The sequence below is a fragment of the Juglans regia genome, chromosome 11 (assembly GCF_001411555.2).
Source record: "Juglans regia cultivar Chandler chromosome 11, Walnut 2.0, whole genome shotgun sequence".
Classification (NCBI taxonomy): domain Eukaryota; kingdom Viridiplantae; phylum Streptophyta; class Magnoliopsida; order Fagales; family Juglandaceae; genus Juglans; species Juglans regia.
Window position 1 is genome coordinate 32,247,194 of NC_049911.1, and position 19,246 is coordinate 32,266,439.

The window sequence follows — 19,246 nt, forward strand, 5'->3', positions numbered from 1 at the left end:
ATTGACTCATATAATATAATATGCATGCCTTGATACGATATAAACATGATCAGTTAACACGATTTGACAATCCGATTAGAAGGTGCCATTGGTAGATGGGAGGTAGTAAATTCTATCCTTTTTCTCCTGGAAACCAAGAAAGAAGATCACATGCTAAGGCCTTTTTTGCCCACGTTCTGTTTGGAAGTGATTTTTGTGGCTTTTAACCCTTATCCTCACCGGATCAAGCTGTACGTATTCAAGTTCAATGGGATTTTAGGGGAGTACAGCCATGAAGATTCTTTTTCCGATGATTGAATTATTAAAGAGGAACGGTCTATGGTACCAACCTCGAGTCTTTTTGACTATTGGTTCCTTTCCTTTCTTTCTACCCGTCCTAACAGCATTGTATACGGACCATTTCTCTTTAGTTCTTTTGATGCATGCACTTTCTGCCACTAATGAAGACTAAAAATACATTCCTTAGTCCCTTTGCATTAAAGCCCCCCCAAAGTCTGTCTTATGAGTTCTATTAATAATTATTTTCTATGTTGGTCTCTCTTAAATTTAGACAGACTGGGATTAGGATTCCACCTCTGACTTTACTGGTTTGAATCCTTTAGCATGATATTTAAGAGAAAATGGAGTTCTTTTATTTTCTTCTATATATATATATATATATATATATATATATATATACCTGATAAATAAGGCCGGGTACTAAACAAGCAGAACAAAAAGTGACAAAAATATAATATAAAAAACACAACCTTTCATAATTCATGATATGTTTCATTTTTCTCCCTGTTGTGGGGCTCGCGTGGGTACGATATTTCTTTGAAATGCTTCTTGCATTTGGTTGCGTAATCTTAAATAAAGTGATCGGCCAAAAAAAGGTGATTGGATTATTAATTGATCTCAAGTGTGTACGTAAAATATATATATATATTGTGAGACAGGATGACATTAGATTTTTGTATGTTCCATTTAGTCCACGTGCTTCCTGAATTCAATATATACTAATTTCTTGAAATCATGTCTATTCTCATGCATAATTGATGATGATCACATGATCTCTTGACAAATTAGTCTAGCTAGCTCAGAATTATATATATGAATCTGAACCTCATGACGTACATTTTTGTTAATTACTCTTATCTATCTATTCCAATTACAGCTATATATATATAATTCTTGATTGATTTTCTTTGTCCTCTATCTGCTTGCACTAATGTGCAATCGAGAGAGAGTGAGGATCTTCGAGTATGGGATGGGTCATGATCTGCATGTGGCTTTAGGTTATTATTCTGTCGTGAGAAACTGATATGGAAGGTCCCCATTAAAAGGTCATGCTACTCCAAATCTTTATTAAAGTTATTCTCCATTATTATTAGTACTGGTAATTATGACGAGAATAGTAAACAAGATAATGTCGTTAATCAACTAAAATATAAGATCAGAGTGGCGACGATATTGGTAGAGATCAGTGCTTGAGGCAATATCAAAGATGGTCATGGTGGCACTATAAGAAAATTGTTTATTTGTGGTCAGTTAATTCTAACGAAATGATTATTTATAATTATAATTAGTCTGTTTTAGTCACAAATAATCTTTTCACCGCAATTAAATAGCCACAAAAATCTATTTTTCTTGTAGTGCCGGCCGGGTGGGAGCGGATCAGGAAATAAATGACACCATGCAATATCATGTACTCCATCTGCAGGTTGCCAGACAATGCTAGTGTTTTGATTTTCTTGGTGTCACAATTGTAGCCTCATTTCATTAGGTACTGTTCCTTTTACACACAGCCAAACTAATTCAAATGCCTCCAACTCCGGCTGACCAGCTTCGAAGCTAATAAAAATGGCCGGCCTGATCAGATCGGTCGGAGACCGAGTTCGGACAGTACTAGTGGGGGCCTTGGCCGGAAGGTTACTACTTTACTAGAGCTAGCCGTTTGGTGTATTCCAGCTTCCCAAATGGAAGTTGTGATGTGAAGTGATAAAGGTCGAATATTTACGTACGTGTCGAAACTGGAAACACGTACGTTTTGCTTAAAATTCCGAACTGAGACTTTGTGAGAGACAAGTCGATCATGCATCATGCCGCATGTTGTGGCTAGGGTTAGGGTTAGGGTCCACACGCCTCCCATCAAATTTGGTTTGGTCAATTGTATCTTCCATTACAAAATTGACATTATTATCATAATAATTAATACCGTTTACAACTACTCATGTTCATAATCGTCAGCTAAAACGATGCATGCATCGTGATGTTTACAGATAAATTATAAGCAAACAAATTCAGGTTCTTAATTTAATACCAAAAAAAAAAAAAAAATTAATATCTCCAAAATCACGGAATTGCGTGACAAGAATTTGGATACTAATTTTTGGTATATCGTAGTGATTATATTTATTTATTGTTATAGTTTTAAGGGGAGAAAAAAAACATGATTTTTTTATACTTTAAATCCTCACCAACCTTCAAAAACAACGTAAAAAAAAAAAAAAAGAGAGAGAAAAAAAAAGTGTTAGTGGAAGTTGTAATGTGCATGATCGTGACTAATCACCCTAATTCTACTCCTAAAAAGCAGCCAAAGTGGGAACTATGAACAATAAGAATTATCTAGAGCTAATTTGGACACTAAGATAAAATAAGATGAGTTAAATAAAATATTATTAGAATATTATATTTTAATATTATAATTATTTTAAGATTTGAAAAAATTTAATTGTTTATTATATTTTATATAAAAATTTAAAAAAATTGTAATTATAAAATGAGATGAGTTAAAAGTATTTCTGTATCCAAACAGTTATCTATGGTGCATTCTTGTTATGGCCATCATCTTCAATTTTATTTATGCCAAATTGCCAAAACTTCCAAGGTTGGAAACTCTTTTTATTTTCATCTTAAGGGACAGTTATATAATTAGTAGTTATAAATTAATACACCCTCTTCTATAGATGGTATATATATATATATATATGTAAATATATTTATATATTTTTTTTTTATAAAGAGGACGGGATCCTAATTTTATTGATTTTTTTCACTTGTGGCGGAGGGAAACCGTGGTTACAAGTACAACACTTGGGATTTACATAAGCGCTAAATCTAGTAAAAAAGAACCCAGGCATCAAAATCAATATAACCATATAGAGTACACGGCCTTAAATAAGATACATAACCTACATCCGAACAAGCCAAAGAGGGGCACATGCAAAAAGCTAAGTACACAAGACAAAAAGAGACGCAAGTAAAGTGAGAGCAACGAGAGACAAGTAAATAACGAAAAACAAACCTGGCACTAAGCTTATGATATCCTCAGGTAGGGCATACCCAACTTGTCTATGCGGAGAAGGCCCCAGCATGTGAATGTCAGCTCAATCAGAGTTCAACCATTCCGCCCCACACTTAGCTAGAAAGTCAGCCACAACATTACCTTCACGAAAAATGTGATTCACTGTATACTCCAGGCTATTAAGATGTTCTTGTAAATCCTCCCAGAAGTCTTCCAAATACCAAATGGGGCACTTATTCTTTACAATCCAATTAACCACCAGTTGAGAGTCAGTCTCTATTTGGACACGATAAAATCCAAGCGCGTGACATCTGCGAACACCTTCCAATAAGCTTCTGAGTTCAGCAAAATTGTTGGTACCCAAATCCAAGGGAACAGAATAAGCCAGAAGTAATCTACTATCCTCATCCCGAATAACACCCCCAGCGCCAGAGGTGCCAGGGTTCCCGAAACTACTACCATCGGTATTGAGTTTTACCCAGCTTTGACGGGGTCGGTGCCATTTTACCACCCGGACCCTCTTGGGCTTAGGGAATAAAACTGGGATATCTAGTCTGTTCAAAATATCCATGTCTTGGGCAGAGAGGGAAAACACTTTCATGATCTGGTCCATGGTGCGCCGGAGCCAAAGTTTAATAGCGTGCCAAACCGACTCTTTTGAATGAGCTTTATCTTCATACTGGGCTTTACAGCGCCTCTCCCAAAGTTTTTAAGAAATAATAGAGGGTAGAAGGCCAAAGATGCTTCTAACCTGTGTATACCCGCACGACGAAATCAAAAATTAATTTGATCATTCCAAGTGTAGAAAGAGGCCATATGAACCCCTAGATGAGTGGCCGCTAGACGCCAAATGAGTCTTGCGAAATCTCCCGTGCAGAGCACATGGTTCAAGTCCTCAATATGACCCTTTTGATAACAATTACACTTAGAGGCCATTAAGACACCCACCATTATGATATTTTCGTCAACACTAAGACAATTATTAGTAGCCTTTCACATCATGATGGAAATCTTCTTGAAGAGATTAGTATGCCATATCCACTATAGATGGTATATATAATCATTGTAGATCTAAAAATATTACAATGATACAAATCATTGGTTGTTGATATCCATCCAGTTCATGGGATGGGTTGGAGAAAGAGTAGGGATTGCTTTTAACTCTTATAAATAATGAGGTTAGAGAATATTAGTTCATGAAAATCAACATACGAACACAGTACTAGTTTTGTTATTTCAAAAAAAAAAAAAAAAGTGTACTAGTTTTGTACTCATAAAATGTACGAATAATTATTATTTTGTTACGTATGTTATAAATATATACACACGTGTCAGTTATTAGTACATTTTATTGGAGATCGTTTGTAATTTATAAGAACAATACAAAATGCATTTCTTTGTATTTATGATAATTAAAAAAATTACTTCTAGGAAAAGAAAAGGAGTAGTGTTAGTATGTCGTCACTTTAACGGTTGGAAGTGTTTACTAGTATAAATTTTATTTTATTTTTTTTTCTTTTTATTTTTTTAACATATTTAGATATTAAAAAAATACATCAATATATTAATAGTCACTTTTTTAATCAATAAGTAAAATAAAAAAATTAAATATATAATCGGTTAAAATAAAATGACAAAATAAGGTAATATAATAATATCATAAAAAATAAAAAAATAAAAAAAAAATAAAAACAACCCTACGAGTTGGTTATGAACTTGTAATTATTCAAGGTTTCATGTAGCGTGATATCTGATCATAAATTATTCAAGTGGGACCCAGGTTTGTGTGATTAAGAAGGTGGTACTCTCGAAGTATCCAATAAAGAGGGAGCACACATTTCTATCATGAATCTTTAATTACTGAGAAAGAAGAAATTCAAAGAAATATAAACAAAAACATAAACAGTCAATTTGGATGAAACATCACATGGTCGGATCTGTCTCATTAGCCACTACACTCAGCAATCGTATATTTGCTCTGTTTTTTTTTTTTTGTTTTTCACCTCCTCACTGCAAAAGTAAAATGTGTCTCTGACTCTCTCGTCCTTGGATCTCAAAGTCCAACTGTAACTAATTGACAACCATGTTTTTCATTTTATAGTTCTGAAGAATTTCGGGGTTCACAGTTCACACCCCGGCAAAGTTCCGTTCTTTCTTCTTCTTCTCATCCTGTATTTCCAGCTGTATGAACATCTTTTCCCGTCAATAAATGCGTCGAATTTTCGTTCTCTCTGTCACTTTCCGATCTGACACCCTCTACCCGGATCTTAATTACCTGTTACCTACTCAATCTCACAATCCAAGAATCTACTAATGCTTTGTTTCACACTGTTTTCTCATTAGCCTCACGCAAAAGCAAGAATTTTTGTAGAATGAAGAACACCCACATGATCAAAGTAGTTCTTGGACTAACTTCAACAACTTTGTTGGTGATTCTCGTACTTTTCTTCTTCTTTTACCGCAAAAGAACGGCAGAAAATGGTCGTGAAGACATAGAAAACATGGATCAGAAACAGGGAGTTGAGGCACAGACGGAGGACTTGATAAAATTCCATGGCGGGCAGGACCTAACGATAAGTGACATACTGGATGCTCCGGGGGAGGTGATAGGAAAATCCAACTTTGGCACCCTGTACAAGGCCTTAATGCAGCAGAATAGTACGTTGAGGCTGCTGAGGTTTCTGAGGCCAGTGTGCAGTGCTAGAGGTATGGAATTTGACGATGTGATTCAGCTTCTGGGGTGCGTAAGGCATCCCAACTTGGTGCCTCTTCTGGGATTCTATGCAGGGACGAGGGGAGAGAAGCTTCTTGTTCACCCCTTTTACAGGCGCGGCAATTTGGCAGAATTCATTCGAGGTAATCTATATCATTTTCGGTTTGGTTTTGATAAAAATGATGGAAAGGAAAGAAATAAAGTTGGATGTCAGAAACTTATTTTCTTTTTAGGTAAAATTTAGAGGATATGAGGGAACTGAAGCCCCATATCCTGTTCGATAAAGCTTTCAGCCATGTTGTACGGTTAAAAAACAGAACCTGCAATAAACGGATATTTGAGTTATTGGATTGCTCGAATCCCTGGTTTAGATTAGGCAAATTAAGGGGAAATAAAACAGGAGCAGTTCATCAAACTGAAAACGAATGGCTGACTCAAGTTTCAAATCAGTGTCCTGGAAAACGATTCTTTACAATTTTCAGTCCCCGTATTCCCCTGATTTTACCTTCTCTAAGCTTAATACCTTGGATTATCAGGGTGATGTCAATTTCGTTATATTGAGGGCTTTTTCTTTGTTCTTTTGTGTGGAAAGAGAAGGGGGTGTTGATGAGACGTCCTTACCTCAATCCAGATGGAATTTGTTTTCTCTGGATGAATCATGCACATTTTAACCCAAAAAAATAAAAAGGAAAGAGATTTGGAATCTTTCCTGCATAATTTATATGTCGGTACCGATCATTGTCAGTTTCTCATGTCCTCTTCCCTTGAAAATGAGTTGATGATAATGCTGGTTCCCCTTGTCCCCTGTCATCCTTTCATTTTTCGTTGTTTTGACGTATACTTTCTTCTTGGTTGGACAATGTATTTTCCTTGCATAAACAGTCTCAATCATTTTCTGAGTTAATTTCTGAGTGATGTATATTTTAATTTGAAATTCAAAAATTTTGAACAGACCCACCTCTGTTTCGTATTGGCAGATGGAAATGGTGAATCTCAAACATGGGCCATTATTTATAGCATCTCAATGGGAATATCCAAGGGATTGGAACATCTCCATACAGGATTTCAGAAGCCCATAATCCATGGAAACCTCAAGTCAAAAAACGTACTTTTGGATCGCAATTACCATCCTTACATCTCTGACTTCGGCCTTCATCTTCTGTTGAATGCTACTGCTAGCCAAGAAATGCTTGAAGCTTCAGCAGCTGAGGGTTACAAGGCTCCAGAGCTGATCAAAATGAAAGATGCAAGCGAAGAGACTGATATATACAGCCTTGGGGTGATCTTACTTGAACTAATTTCAGGGAGGGAGCCTATCAATGAGAACCCAACTCCTGATGAGGATTTTTATCTGCCCAACTTCATGAGGAATGCTGTCCTTGGACATAGGATTGGAGACTTATTTCGTCCTGAAATACTTCTCAGCAGCGACAATGGGGATCGAAGCCGGGTTACTGAAGAACGCATTCTCAAACTCTTTCAGCTTGCTATGGCTTGTTGTTCTCCTTCTCCTTCTCTCCGGCCCAATATTAAGCAAGTTCTCTGGAAGCTTGAAGCTATTGGAAAATAAGAAGTTAGCCGTTTAGCAGAGAATCAAACTAGGTACCCCTGGTAGGTCAATGCAAAGGTTGATTTTGGGATGCATGTTGAGGTATCAATTTCTCCAAAATCAACGTGATTGATAATGATGACAGCATTGATGTATATAGGAAAAACATAAACGAAAGCAAAATAGTTGAAAATTTTGGCCATCCAACAAGGATCATAGAATCGATGATTATGCTCGTTAGATTTCAATCTTAGGTAATGCTTCTCTTAGAAGCGGGGGGTAATTTTGCAGTTCTATGTATGATGTCTATCTCTTTGTTTAGTAGCCCATTTCAAGACGGTGTCAGACTCAACATTGCTTTATCATGGTTTTCTCAAAACATGGGTTGCACTTTGTCCTTAGAGATAATTCCAATACTTGGCAGATTATTCGTGGAATATAAAAAAAGTTCACAGGTATGGTCCTACGAAGAAATCAAATACCAAAATACCTCTCTCTCTCTCTCTCTCTCTCTCTCAACTCTCAAAGAGTGTAGTTGGCAAAGGAGGTGGTGGGTGTGAATGGTCTTATACTAATGTCTAGCTGTGGAGACATCAAGATCTCGCTGAGGTGGGAAGGGGATTATACTAATGTCATAATAACCACAACTACCCATTAAAAGAGATATAACTTTGGTCAGCTGTGCTTTCTGCACCTTCTGTAACACTGGGGCCAATCAACCAATCAAAGCATTAAGTGACTCTCTGTGGATTTTTTTCATTCCAGATATTCTTGCTTTTGAAGTTGTCAATGGAACAATCATATGTCAGCTAACTATGCGCACCGAATATTTTCATTGTTTAAGTGTAATGCTTTAGGAACAGACTTACGTCTCGTTTGTTTTGAGAAAACATTTCATCTTATCTAATTATTACAAATTTTTCAATTTTTAATATAAAATAAAATAAATAATTCAATTTTTTTAAATTTTTAAATAAAAATAATATTAAAAAATATATTCTAACATTATTTTATTCAATTTTTTAATTTTAATTTCATATCATCTCCGAAAACAAACTAGCCTTGGGGACAGACGTTAGAGGAATCTGCAATGGGTAAGGTGTCCTCCAACAAGCATCATATATAGACAGTGTTGTAATTTTTTAATTTGACCTGTATCCAAAGATTCCGAACTCCTGATTTTCAAGCTTCCCAGACAAAAGTGGGATTTTTTTTGGGTCAAAAAAGATAACTCTTTATTTAGGAAATTATGATATTTTGTTAATATTATGGAAAAAGATTGTAATTAAAATCATAATAAATAACATTTTATTTCCTCTTAATTGTGTTGACGAACAGGATAAGTACCGTCCTCCTGAAAAAACAGGATAAGAAAAAGATGGTTTACGTGGAGGTTAATCCTGAAATCACCTGATTGGAAGAAACCAAGAAATAATCCATCGGGAGTGAGATAAATTAAATCTGTCTTTTATATTCTTGAGATAACTAAGACAGATTGAACACTGGCGAAGATAGATGAAACCCTGGTAAAGAAATGATAGTTGCCTTCGAAACATGCACTCATAATATCAACATGTAAGAACTACAACGTCATGATCACACTAACATCTGCATACTAACATCTGTGTCATTCAATGCTCTAAGGTTCTAAGAGGGCACTATCGTGATTGAGATAAATACATGTTATTTTCTGCTAAGGAGTAAGGACTCTGCAAAGAAACAATTGAAAGCGTTAGCATGAATACTTTCCTGGAAACTGTGAGAGAACTCTTATTTTGAGAAATTGCACCGTTATAAACCAAGGCAGATGTCGTGTGTCTCTGGACTCCTCTACTCGACAACCTCAGAAAAATCAAGTAATTCTGCAGCAAATCTCAGTGTTATTCGGACAAGTTTATAGAAGATGTTATTGGTCTCTAGACTTCCATTCCATAATCGCAGATAGAAGCGTGAAATTTGGGATCAGATTCTTATTGGGCAATGGCATATTGGTCATTGGCGATTTATTGTTTACTTCAAGCCATTGGTCTATTGCTCCGCGGTCATAAGTGTAACCATCCGCAGCAACACAAGGGTCATTCATCACCTCCTGTAACAAAAATGACACACCATTGCCAAATTATTGTAAGGGGACTCTCATGAAGATGGTGAAAAGCAAACATGAAAAGACCCTATGCCAAATTGAGATTGGAGGAACCAAAAAAATGGCATAAACCTCAAGGTAACGTAAAATAGAAGCAGCCAAGCAGGCATTTGGGAAGGGGACTGTTTTAACAAGTATTCTCCCAGCCAGATCTATGCACGCCCTAGTGAATATCAAATTAAGAGGTCGTATAGACGATGTTTGAATGCATCTTTCATTGTGTGTGCGTGTGTTGAGAAACATCTATTTCTTTCAAATTGTCCCCTTTTTTTTCCATCTATGAGGTTGCTTCCAGGTTTAGTAGACAGTATTCTGCCTAGATATAGCTACTTTTCAGTCACCAGAAGGTTAGCATATTTGTTTCCCCAAAACAGGAACGGAACTATACATATTGCTAATTGAAGATTAAACAATCATACCTTTAGAATTGGGCAGATGAAGTGGTTAGGTGGGGATAGAACTATGGGAATCGAGTCTCGAGCCCTCTCTCCAACCTCCTTCAATCTCTCCAGTGCAGGAAGTACTTTATCTTTCAAATCAGGTCTATCTCTACGTCGAATCTCAGCACAGCTCAGTCCCAGTTCAGCCAATGCCTTTGTCTCCTCAATTGGCCAATTCCCAGCCTCTTGGTCCAAAATTTCCAGTAAATGACCATCACTCAAAGCAGTTTCCACCACATGGGCCAGTGCCATTGCTGGCTTTGCAGTCAGCAACTGCAGAATCACCATCCCAAAAGCATAGACATCAGATTCTGGAGAGATTGACCCAGTTCTCTGATACTCAGGATCTATGTAGCAAAGTGTTCCAACAGGCCCCGTGTCCTTGCATGAGGTAGACATAGAAGTAGAATCTGAACGAAGCATTGTAGAAAGGCCAACATCACCGATCTTGCTTACAAGGTTGTAGTCAAGCAATATGTTTGCCGGTTTCAGATCGCGATGGATAATTGGTTTTGGCTTTGAGTTGTGAAGAAAGGCAAGCACTGAGGCTACTTCCCAAGCTATTCGGTACCTCTCAAACCAAGGGATAGGGGTTGTACCATTTTTCCTGAGCAACCTGTCCTCCAAGCTACCATTCTCCATGTACTCATACACGAGGCAACCATGATCTACACATGCTCCAAGAAGGAGGAGTAGATGTGGATGATGAATTTCACTCAAGATTTTAAGCTGAAAGCCAATAGAAAAACAAAGAATTCAGTCAATATTTCAGTCAAAGTAACACGACATTCCCCCTTTTTTCAGTTGACACCCTAGAAGAATAATTGCACAGCGCACAGTATGAATTGGACCCTTAATTACACAGGAACGAAGCAAAGAAAGTTTGTAAATTTCCCTTTATTTTCTATCTTGGGTGAAGTAGTGACTGCCCATTAGAAACTGGAAATCAATTGAATTGCAAAGTGAGAACAAGATCGCTCGAGTACAGTAAAGCAATATGAAATGGACAGCTTTCTTTTATGAAGCCCTGAAGATCGCTCGAGTACAGTAGAGCACATAAATAATTAACGCCCCAAAACATCTTAATAATAATTTTTAATGAAAACCTTTACATATACATAATATGTGTGCAGGTATGTGATTAAGAAATAGCATTTCTTTTTTTCATTTTACTAGCAATTTTGTTTTACCTCCTGCTGGAATTGCTTAGTCATGTGACTCCCTTTAGAGTGAAGAACTTTCACTGCGGCAGTTGTATGATGCAAACTGCATTTATAAACTGCTCCATATGCTCCCATCCCTATTTTAAGTTCTTCAGAAAAGGATGAAGAGGCAGACACAATCTCTTCCCATGTGATCTTTTTGTATGGCTGTACTGGACCCACAAGAGCATTCTCAAGTTTCTCTTTCTCTTTTGCATCATGAATAGCCTTCATCTCTGCTTCTTTACGTTGGGAAGCTTCTCTTTCAGCACATTGTCTCACGTATGTGGCTTCTGTTACAGCAGCTTCATACCTCTTTTTCTCTTGTCTTGCTAATTCTTTGGCCATCTCCTCGTTGAGATTGATCTCCTTGAGCTTCATTGCTTCCTCCAATCGGTGTTTATTCAGATTGATCAGCTGATCAAAGAAATAACAGCAGCATGTCACTTCATTTGTGAAGTCCATTAGAGAGAGGAAGAAATGAGATAATCAGGAAATAAGAAAATTGGAAATGCCCATTGGAGAGACTGGGTCCCATCCATAATGGTGAACCAGAATATAGCCAAGGGTGATGCTACAGCCCCTGCTGGGGGCTCCTGCTGGGGGTGTAGTATTATTTTACATGTGTTTTGTTGAAGTAATTTTTTATATAGATCTTTTAATATTTTAAAATATTTTTAAAAAATAAAATAAATTTAAAGCATCATTAAGAAAATACTTTCTTAATCAGAAAGTAAAAAAAAAAAATCATTAAAAAATACTTCGTGATTAAAAAAGTAATTTTTTATAATTTTTTATTTTACTTCGTGATTAAGAAATTATTTTTTAATAATATTATGACTTTTGTTTTTTTAAATATTTAAAATGGTCATGCTACAGCCCCGTTGGGCTTAGCATGTACTTTTCTATGTATTTTTTTAATTTATTTTTTATATAGATTTTTTTTACACTTTTAAATATTTTTAAAAAATAAAATAAATTTAAAATATTATTAAAAAATACTTCCTTAATCAGAAAGTAAAAAAAAAAATCATTAAAAAATACTTCCTTAATCACGAAGTAGAATAAATATTATTTTTTATTCTACTTTGTGTTTAAGAAAGTATTTTTTAATAATATTGTAATTTTTTTTTAAATATTTAAAATTATTAAAAATATTTATATAAAAAAAAAAAACTAAAAATAATACATATAAAAAAATGCTAGAACCCAGCGGGAACTCCTAGCGGGGCATCTAGCATTTTCCATATAGCCAATAACCACTAGGAGAAGGAACAGGTATAACAATTAGTAAGATTGATGATGCAGAATTAATGCAAAGAACCAAAAGAATTTATGTGCATAATCCTCCAATCTATTTTTAAGAAAACTATGCCCATTTTGATCCCTTTATTAGCCGAAATATCATAATAATATGTTTTCTAGGAAGATTGCCACTGAATCCATTGATTCTATATGACTCGTGACCAACTCTTACAACCATATTCAGAGACAATGAGGGTGCTTTTTTTGGCAGAAAGAAAAATTAGGAAAGGTATAATTGGTTATGTATATTTGCATGCAAGCTAGATAGGTAGACCCAGACTTGCATCAGACATCTTTCTATAGGTACTAATAGTGTTGATGCATATAGAGTCCAGTCAAGCAAGCTCCACAAACAATTCCCAAAGTAAAAGGATATAATTTGCAATATATGCAAACAATTTGGAAATTCTAGAATTGCAAGGAAAAAACAAATGGAGGCTATGAGTGCTGGCATGATGGAAGTCCTGGCAAGGTTTGGTTCCAAATTGTGTTATATTTCACTTCAGATAGCCATTAGCCTGAATGAGGAAAACAACTCAGTTTAACTTATTTAATTCTAAATCCTTACTAGTTGGGGTCACCTACATAAATAGCTGAACATTGTGAAACTCATTATTTTCTATATATTTGCAGATAAGCTGGTTGCATAATTAGAATCTTTAACGAAAGGTGAAAGAAAGACAGAGAAAGAGAAGACGATGAAGTAATAAAATACCACAAACAAGTATCCATTGCTAGAATTCACCAATTTGGTCAAAATCCAAGATCTTGGAAAATCATTCTCTAGAGAGAAACAGCAGTTTAAAGGATTGTGAAGTCAATAAAACTATAAAAGAAAACAAACATTTACCTTCAAGGAGGCATCAATTGTCTCACTTTGAGCCATTGCATACATTCCTCGGGCATGTCTGAGTTCAGTTCTTAGCTTTTCTAGCTCAAAACTAATATTTTCCTGTCCATATAAGTGGAAGGAAACCCACATAAAACTTCAGAAATACAAACGATTGTTGTATTAATTTGCCAACCTATGCTGAAATCAATACACATTCATACATGTACAGATATATGGATATTATACCCAGCCTTGCTGAAACACTTTTCCCTCAAAGATTAGATAAATGCTTTTTTGTAATACTACATATTGGTCAATGGAGAGCATTGTGCATTTCTCAATCACCATAAAGTATTCACACACGGTTACATTGACTATCTTCGTCTGCCTTCTGCTAGCTCACAGGTAAAGATAGGTAAAGCGATAATTCCTCAGATATTCATAAATTCATGACTCCAGCATGCATGCATTTAAAAAAAAGTTTGCACGACCTTTATAATCATTAATGAAACTTGTATGTCCCAACATTTTGGTGATGTTAAAGCTATTTCACAGAACAAGTTCAAGTTCAAGTCCAAAAGAAATATAATCTCCATCCAAAGCACAAGCAAAATATAATCTCCATCCAAAGCACAAGCAAGATCCAAAGTTCATCCCCATCAGATGAACATTTTCAAAGACGTAACTTGTCAGCAATGCCAAAATACAGTTTTTGTATGATGCAGTCACAAGCACCATATAAATTCAAAAGAAATTAGAAAAGACTACCTGGGTCTCAGATGAAGGATACTCGGTGAGCATTTCTGAGGCGGAAACTTGATCAGAAATGCATGACTGATTATCTGTTGGCATGCTTTTGAAGATGGAGACCTGACGCATGGCATGCTCAGAATCTTCATTAGTGGGACAAGAACTCATATCATCCTTCCCTTCCTCGACATCTAAAGACTGGCTGGTTTCAAATGAACTTTTTCCTGTCTTAAGAAGGGTCTGGTTAATAGTTGCAAGAGCTTGAAATTGCTGCATTAGTAGGGAAGGAGAACCAGCATGAGAGTAGGAAGCAACTGAACCAAGGTCTGTGCAAGCCAGAAAACAGAAGAGACGTCACAACTTTCATCTGCTAATTTATCGTCATATTATTAGGAGCTAAGAATCTAATTAACTAAACAAAAAACCCATGCAATAGCAATGGATTACCACAGTTCAGTTCTATAATAGATAGACAAAAAGCATCCCAGATTCCAGTTAGAACTGCTGGCATCCTATTCTGAGTATTGGACAAACATAAGTGTTTTTTTTTTTTAATATCTGTACAATCTATAACATATAATTTTTGAAGTAATAGCTTTGTTCTAAAGAGTAACGTCATCTATTCATGTGTTAAATGAGTATAAATTTGAAATAATTTGAAAGGTAAGAGATTTTTAAAGGTCATGAATGCTTCCTATTGTTTCATCTATAACTTTCATCTTCTTTCATGTCATCCATTTTTATGCGAAAAGACAATATATTTAAAATTAATTTGAAATATCATGGAATTTTTAAGGCCAAGAGTCTTCCTTCATCTATAACATTTTGCTTCCTTTACTATGTATATAATTCATTGTAATTAGTGATAAAAAAAACAATACCACATTCAAACAACTTCAAAATAAGGCTATAGACAAAATTAAAAATAGAATATAATTAAAAATTAACATTTTTTCCACGCATTGCACTGGTGCATGACCAGTAAAAATAGATCATTTTGGAAGCATGATGCTTTGCTCTTGTGAAACTACTACATCTTTTTCCAACTCACAGATTCTTGAAGCAAAGGTCTAAATTCAATTATGATCACTTCAATCTTGGACTCCAACTGAGAAATTTCGGAAACTTAAAGGCTATTTGTTGTTTATGGTTGATTATTCCCCCATGTGAAGTTTGCGTGAAGTGCATATACCTGTCAGTGAACTGGAAGTGTAGCATGATGAACTTCTGGTAGAATAACTTGCCTCGCTACTGTCATCTTTAAGGCTTCTAGTCATTTCAATATTCGATGGGCGTATAGAAGACAACTTTCCCTTTGAAATAGCATAGACTGTACAGAATCTTGGAGTGCGGACTGAGATTTTCGAGGCTAGACCTTTAAGTTTCCTACAAACATTAAAGTTATCTTGTAATAAGAGCACTCAAGATGAATATAAGTGAGTTTATAAAGACATAGACAAAAACATTAGAGGGATATGTCCATCTTTTCTTATAAATAAAAAGCTGACAGTAGAGAGGATGCAAACCATGGGAAGTAAGTACCGTGTAAATAAGCCACGGTATGAAGCTCCTATAACCAACTTGTTGATACCAAGCTTAGCAATCTCCTCTGCTAGTGCATTTGCCACATTATCAGATTCAATCACTAGAACATCCACTTCCACCTATAACCAGAACGAAGCAAGTTAAGATCTTATTCCAGGATCTATTCTAGATCAAATTCAAAAGTCATAATGCTAGATATATTACCTTTTTCTGAGCGCACAACTTCTTGCAAGGAAGAAGCATTTCACTTGTTTGCCACTCCACATCCTTCATATAAGCTGCTGCCACCTCATCCCGAACTTGTGAAACTGGAATTGTTCCCACTGAAATGGTAGTGTCATATAGTCAGAAGAAAATTTCTAAGCGAAATCCATAGATTCTTTTCTTTTACTTGCACATAATAAATTGAAAAATGTAGTTCTTCTAAAGTTTGCACTGTTGAAAGTTAAATACTGGGTCAGTTTACATAATAAGCCTTGTTTTTCATATATGTTTTTATCTTTAGGTTGACGGTGGAATTCTATTCCTTCACCATAAGTGAGGGCTTCAATAAAATTGGGGTCTCGTCCTCTTTCTTAAAAAAAAACAAAAGGTTTACATCATGAGAAAGTAAATTTGAAGGACAGGAAAATCATCTAATCGCTTGAGAACTTAGCTTACTGCCTGAAGAATATTTGCAATTTCCCTTTCTTCTTCCTCAAATCCCAAAGAAAAATACAATCAAGAAGTTATATTTATCCTTCAGACAAAAAGCAATTGTAAATTTTACATGAACGTATCAAAACTAAACAAAGGCATGTCCGCATCTATTGTAATGTAACATGGATACTCATATCAGTTATTGTTAATCACTGAACTCTACTCATGTTAATAACCTTCGAGGTGGGAAAAAAAAGCATCACTTTAATGACTTACTTAAACTGATCAAAAGCTTCGCTTACATTGAGTTAAATGATTTCTACAATTCTTATGCCTCTGTAGTTTTCAAATGCTACATAACATTTCCCCCATCCTCTGAACATATAAACTTAAAGGCAGAGAGCTTACTAGGTGTGGGAACTGAATTAATCCTTGCACGGACGTGCATCAGCTTGAAGGTAGCCTTTCCCTCAGGAACAAACTTCTCCAGTGCCCATTTTACTGCATATTTGCTTTTTCTTTTTCCGTTGATGGCTACTGCAACAACTAAAGATGACGAAGGCAGTGGTGCAAGGTTGTCATCTGCTTCAATTTCGCTTTTATCCATGGCAGTGCTCCTTGCTAAGAAACGTTTCTTTGCAACTTAACAAAGGAAAGCCTACAGCAGTCCTAGCCATGAATCAAATCAAAAGCAAGTGTTCAGAAAATTTTAGCACTGGAAAAAAATCCTGAAGAATAAAGGTTCCCTTCGTTGTAAATTGATTAACAACTGAACATCTACTTAAAAAAAAGAAAAAAACTGCTCATCGGAGATATTTGCAGTTGAGTAAAATGAATTGTCTTTTTGTTTTTTCAAATGCCCCTATGGTATGTCAAAGACAAATTTTACAAAAGAAACACACAAAAAAACGTGTCGCTGGAATAGAAACAGCAAATAAATGTAAGAACCAAGAACCGAAAATTGAAATATACTTTTTCCTCGGCAGATAAAAAACAGAAGACATCAGACAAAATAAAACCCAGAAGCTATAAACCTATGATTGCTCGAAAACAAAAGTTTAAGACATGGAATGTTATTACGTTTATACTTTATACCCCATTTCAAAGAGCACAAATTTCAGAGAGAGAGAGAGAGAGAGAGAGAGAGAGAGAGCATTTCTCCCGTGACATACTTGACTTCGAGAACCCGGAGATGAAATTTCAAAAGAACACTGCTCTCCTACTCAAACTCCGTGATAAAACGAGAGAAATTCAACAACCCAAGAGCTTATTATGCATGGCCTAGAGAGATGAAAATTCATGACATAGCAGCCAAATATGGAAAGACAGGTTTAAGGTTCAGTCTTGATTCTTTTTCCTATTTTTAAACCCCGAAGAAAGATTCCACGAAAAAACTACTCAAACTTCATAGAACAAGAAGAATTTTATAAACCCAGAAGGACTAGCATCCACAATTCCACATTCCATGAAATGACAAACGTTGAATGCAAAACAAAATAACCAGAAAGTACACATACAGAAACGGCTAAAACCCTCAAAACAGGACAGAAACTAAAACCGCAACCACCATCCATCTCCTCAAAACGATTTTAAAAGTCCAAACACTATTTTCGGTCACCGGTTATTTCACAAATATAAACATTAAAAACAGTGGAGCTAATTTCGTCACATTTATAAACAAACATACATACTTGTATGGATGTAACTGGATAATCCAGATTTGAGATGACGTGACAGACTGCCCAAGAAGAAATTCATTTCTGCCAATTACCAGCAACAACTTGTAGGATTGGGCTTCCTTTTGTTTCCAACAAGATTCCCCATCTTCCCATTTCCAGACGGTAATGACTATTTAACTCTCAACTATTTAGACTTGAAGAAAACTAATCGCAAAAAAACTTCCTAATAATTCGTGGAATTTAATTAAAATAAAATAATTAAAAATATATTTTTCACAACTGATTACAAAAAAAAATGGAGTAGTTGTTAACATCACGTGTTTTGGCAGTTCATGCGATCTGATCTGATTTTTGACCCAGCACAACGCTTGGATTTTCTTGATTTGTTTTGCATGCACCGTGAGATGTGGGGTACATGAACGTACATCCTTGGGAACTGAGACCTGACACCATGACATTAAACTCGACTCATATCCATGGTCGCTAGATGTTTAAGAATGTAAAGAAACTGCAGTGAAACTTCCGTGGAATCAATCAAGGCTACGCATTCTAGAAACATTTGGGATGCTTGAGGAATAGAATAAAACTATTTTGCCCTCTCATTTTGCTCACTGTTTGACCGCTGGTCAAAAAATTTTTTTTTTTATTTTTAACTTAGTGATTAAAGAATTAATTTTAAATGTATTGATATATTTTTTTTATTTTTTAAAAATATTAAAATATATTATAAAAATATGAAAAAAAAAGTACTGGGCAGTAAGCTCAACGGTAAGAGTGAGACGACAGAGTAGTCCCACTCAGAGGAATATACTTTTGGTTTGAAAATCTTTCGAAAAATTGAATATATTATAAAAAAATCTTCTGCTATTTATTATAAACACTTGATATTTTATAAAAAATAAGAAAAAAATTATCAAATATGAAGTATGTGAGTGAATAATAACTTACCTATAACAAAACCCTTTTATATATATATATATATATATATATATATAGAATTCTTTTGATTAAAATCTCTAATGTTGTCATTAACTCTTTTCATTATCTGATTACTAAGCCTTCTTTGGAAGATATGTTGGAGAGAAAATGAAATATAAAAAATAACGCATAATTCCTTTTAACACAAGTAGCATATTCTCTTAGGTAAAATACATCTATACCTT

General features: G+C 35.3%; 2 protein-coding genes across 8 annotated transcripts; one reads left to right on the forward strand and one right to left on the reverse strand.

Annotated features, from left to right (window-relative positions):
* Nucleotides 1-5,201: 5,201 nt before the first annotated feature.
* LOC108998914 (putative kinase-like protein TMKL1) lies at nucleotides 5,202-7,668 on the forward strand. Its single transcript, XM_018975678.2, has 2 exons — nucleotides 5,202-6,142; nucleotides 6,977-7,668. Exons 1-2 carry the CDS (start codon nucleotides 5,659-5,661, stop codon nucleotides 7,567-7,569), a joined length of 1,077 nt encoding a protein of 358 aa, XP_018831223.1. The 5' UTR covers nucleotides 5,202-5,658; the 3' UTR covers nucleotides 7,570-7,668.
* A 1,363-nt stretch (nucleotides 7,669-9,031) lies between these two features.
* On the reverse strand, nucleotides 9,032-18,483 carry LOC108998895 (U-box domain-containing protein 35-like). 7 transcript variants are annotated; one of them, XR_001997397.2, is made up of 11 exons: nucleotides 18,096-18,482; nucleotides 16,813-17,073; nucleotides 15,970-16,088; nucleotides 15,763-15,884; nucleotides 15,413-15,606; nucleotides 14,239-14,546; nucleotides 13,489-13,590; nucleotides 11,322-11,750; nucleotides 10,111-10,860; nucleotides 9,338-9,637; nucleotides 9,032-9,257 (listed from the first exon to the last, which is right to left on the reverse strand). XR_001997397.2 is itself a non-coding variant. In XM_018975637.2 (10 exons), the coding sequence occupies exons 2-10, from the start codon at nucleotides 17,009-17,011 to the stop codon at nucleotides 9,455-9,457; spliced, it is 2,406 nt and encodes an 801-aa protein (XP_018831182.1). In that variant the 5' UTR covers nucleotides 17,012-17,062; nucleotides 18,096-18,483; the 3' UTR covers nucleotides 9,032-9,454. The 7 variants fall into 7 exon arrangements, 6 of the variants coding, with proteins under 6 accessions (XP_018831182.1, XP_035538849.1, XP_018831186.1 ...); XM_018975637.2 differs by having other exon boundaries at nucleotides 9,032-9,637; nucleotides 16,813-17,062; nucleotides 18,096-18,483; XM_035682956.1 differs by having other exon boundaries at nucleotides 9,032-9,637.
* Nucleotides 18,484-19,246: the final 763 nt, after the last annotated feature.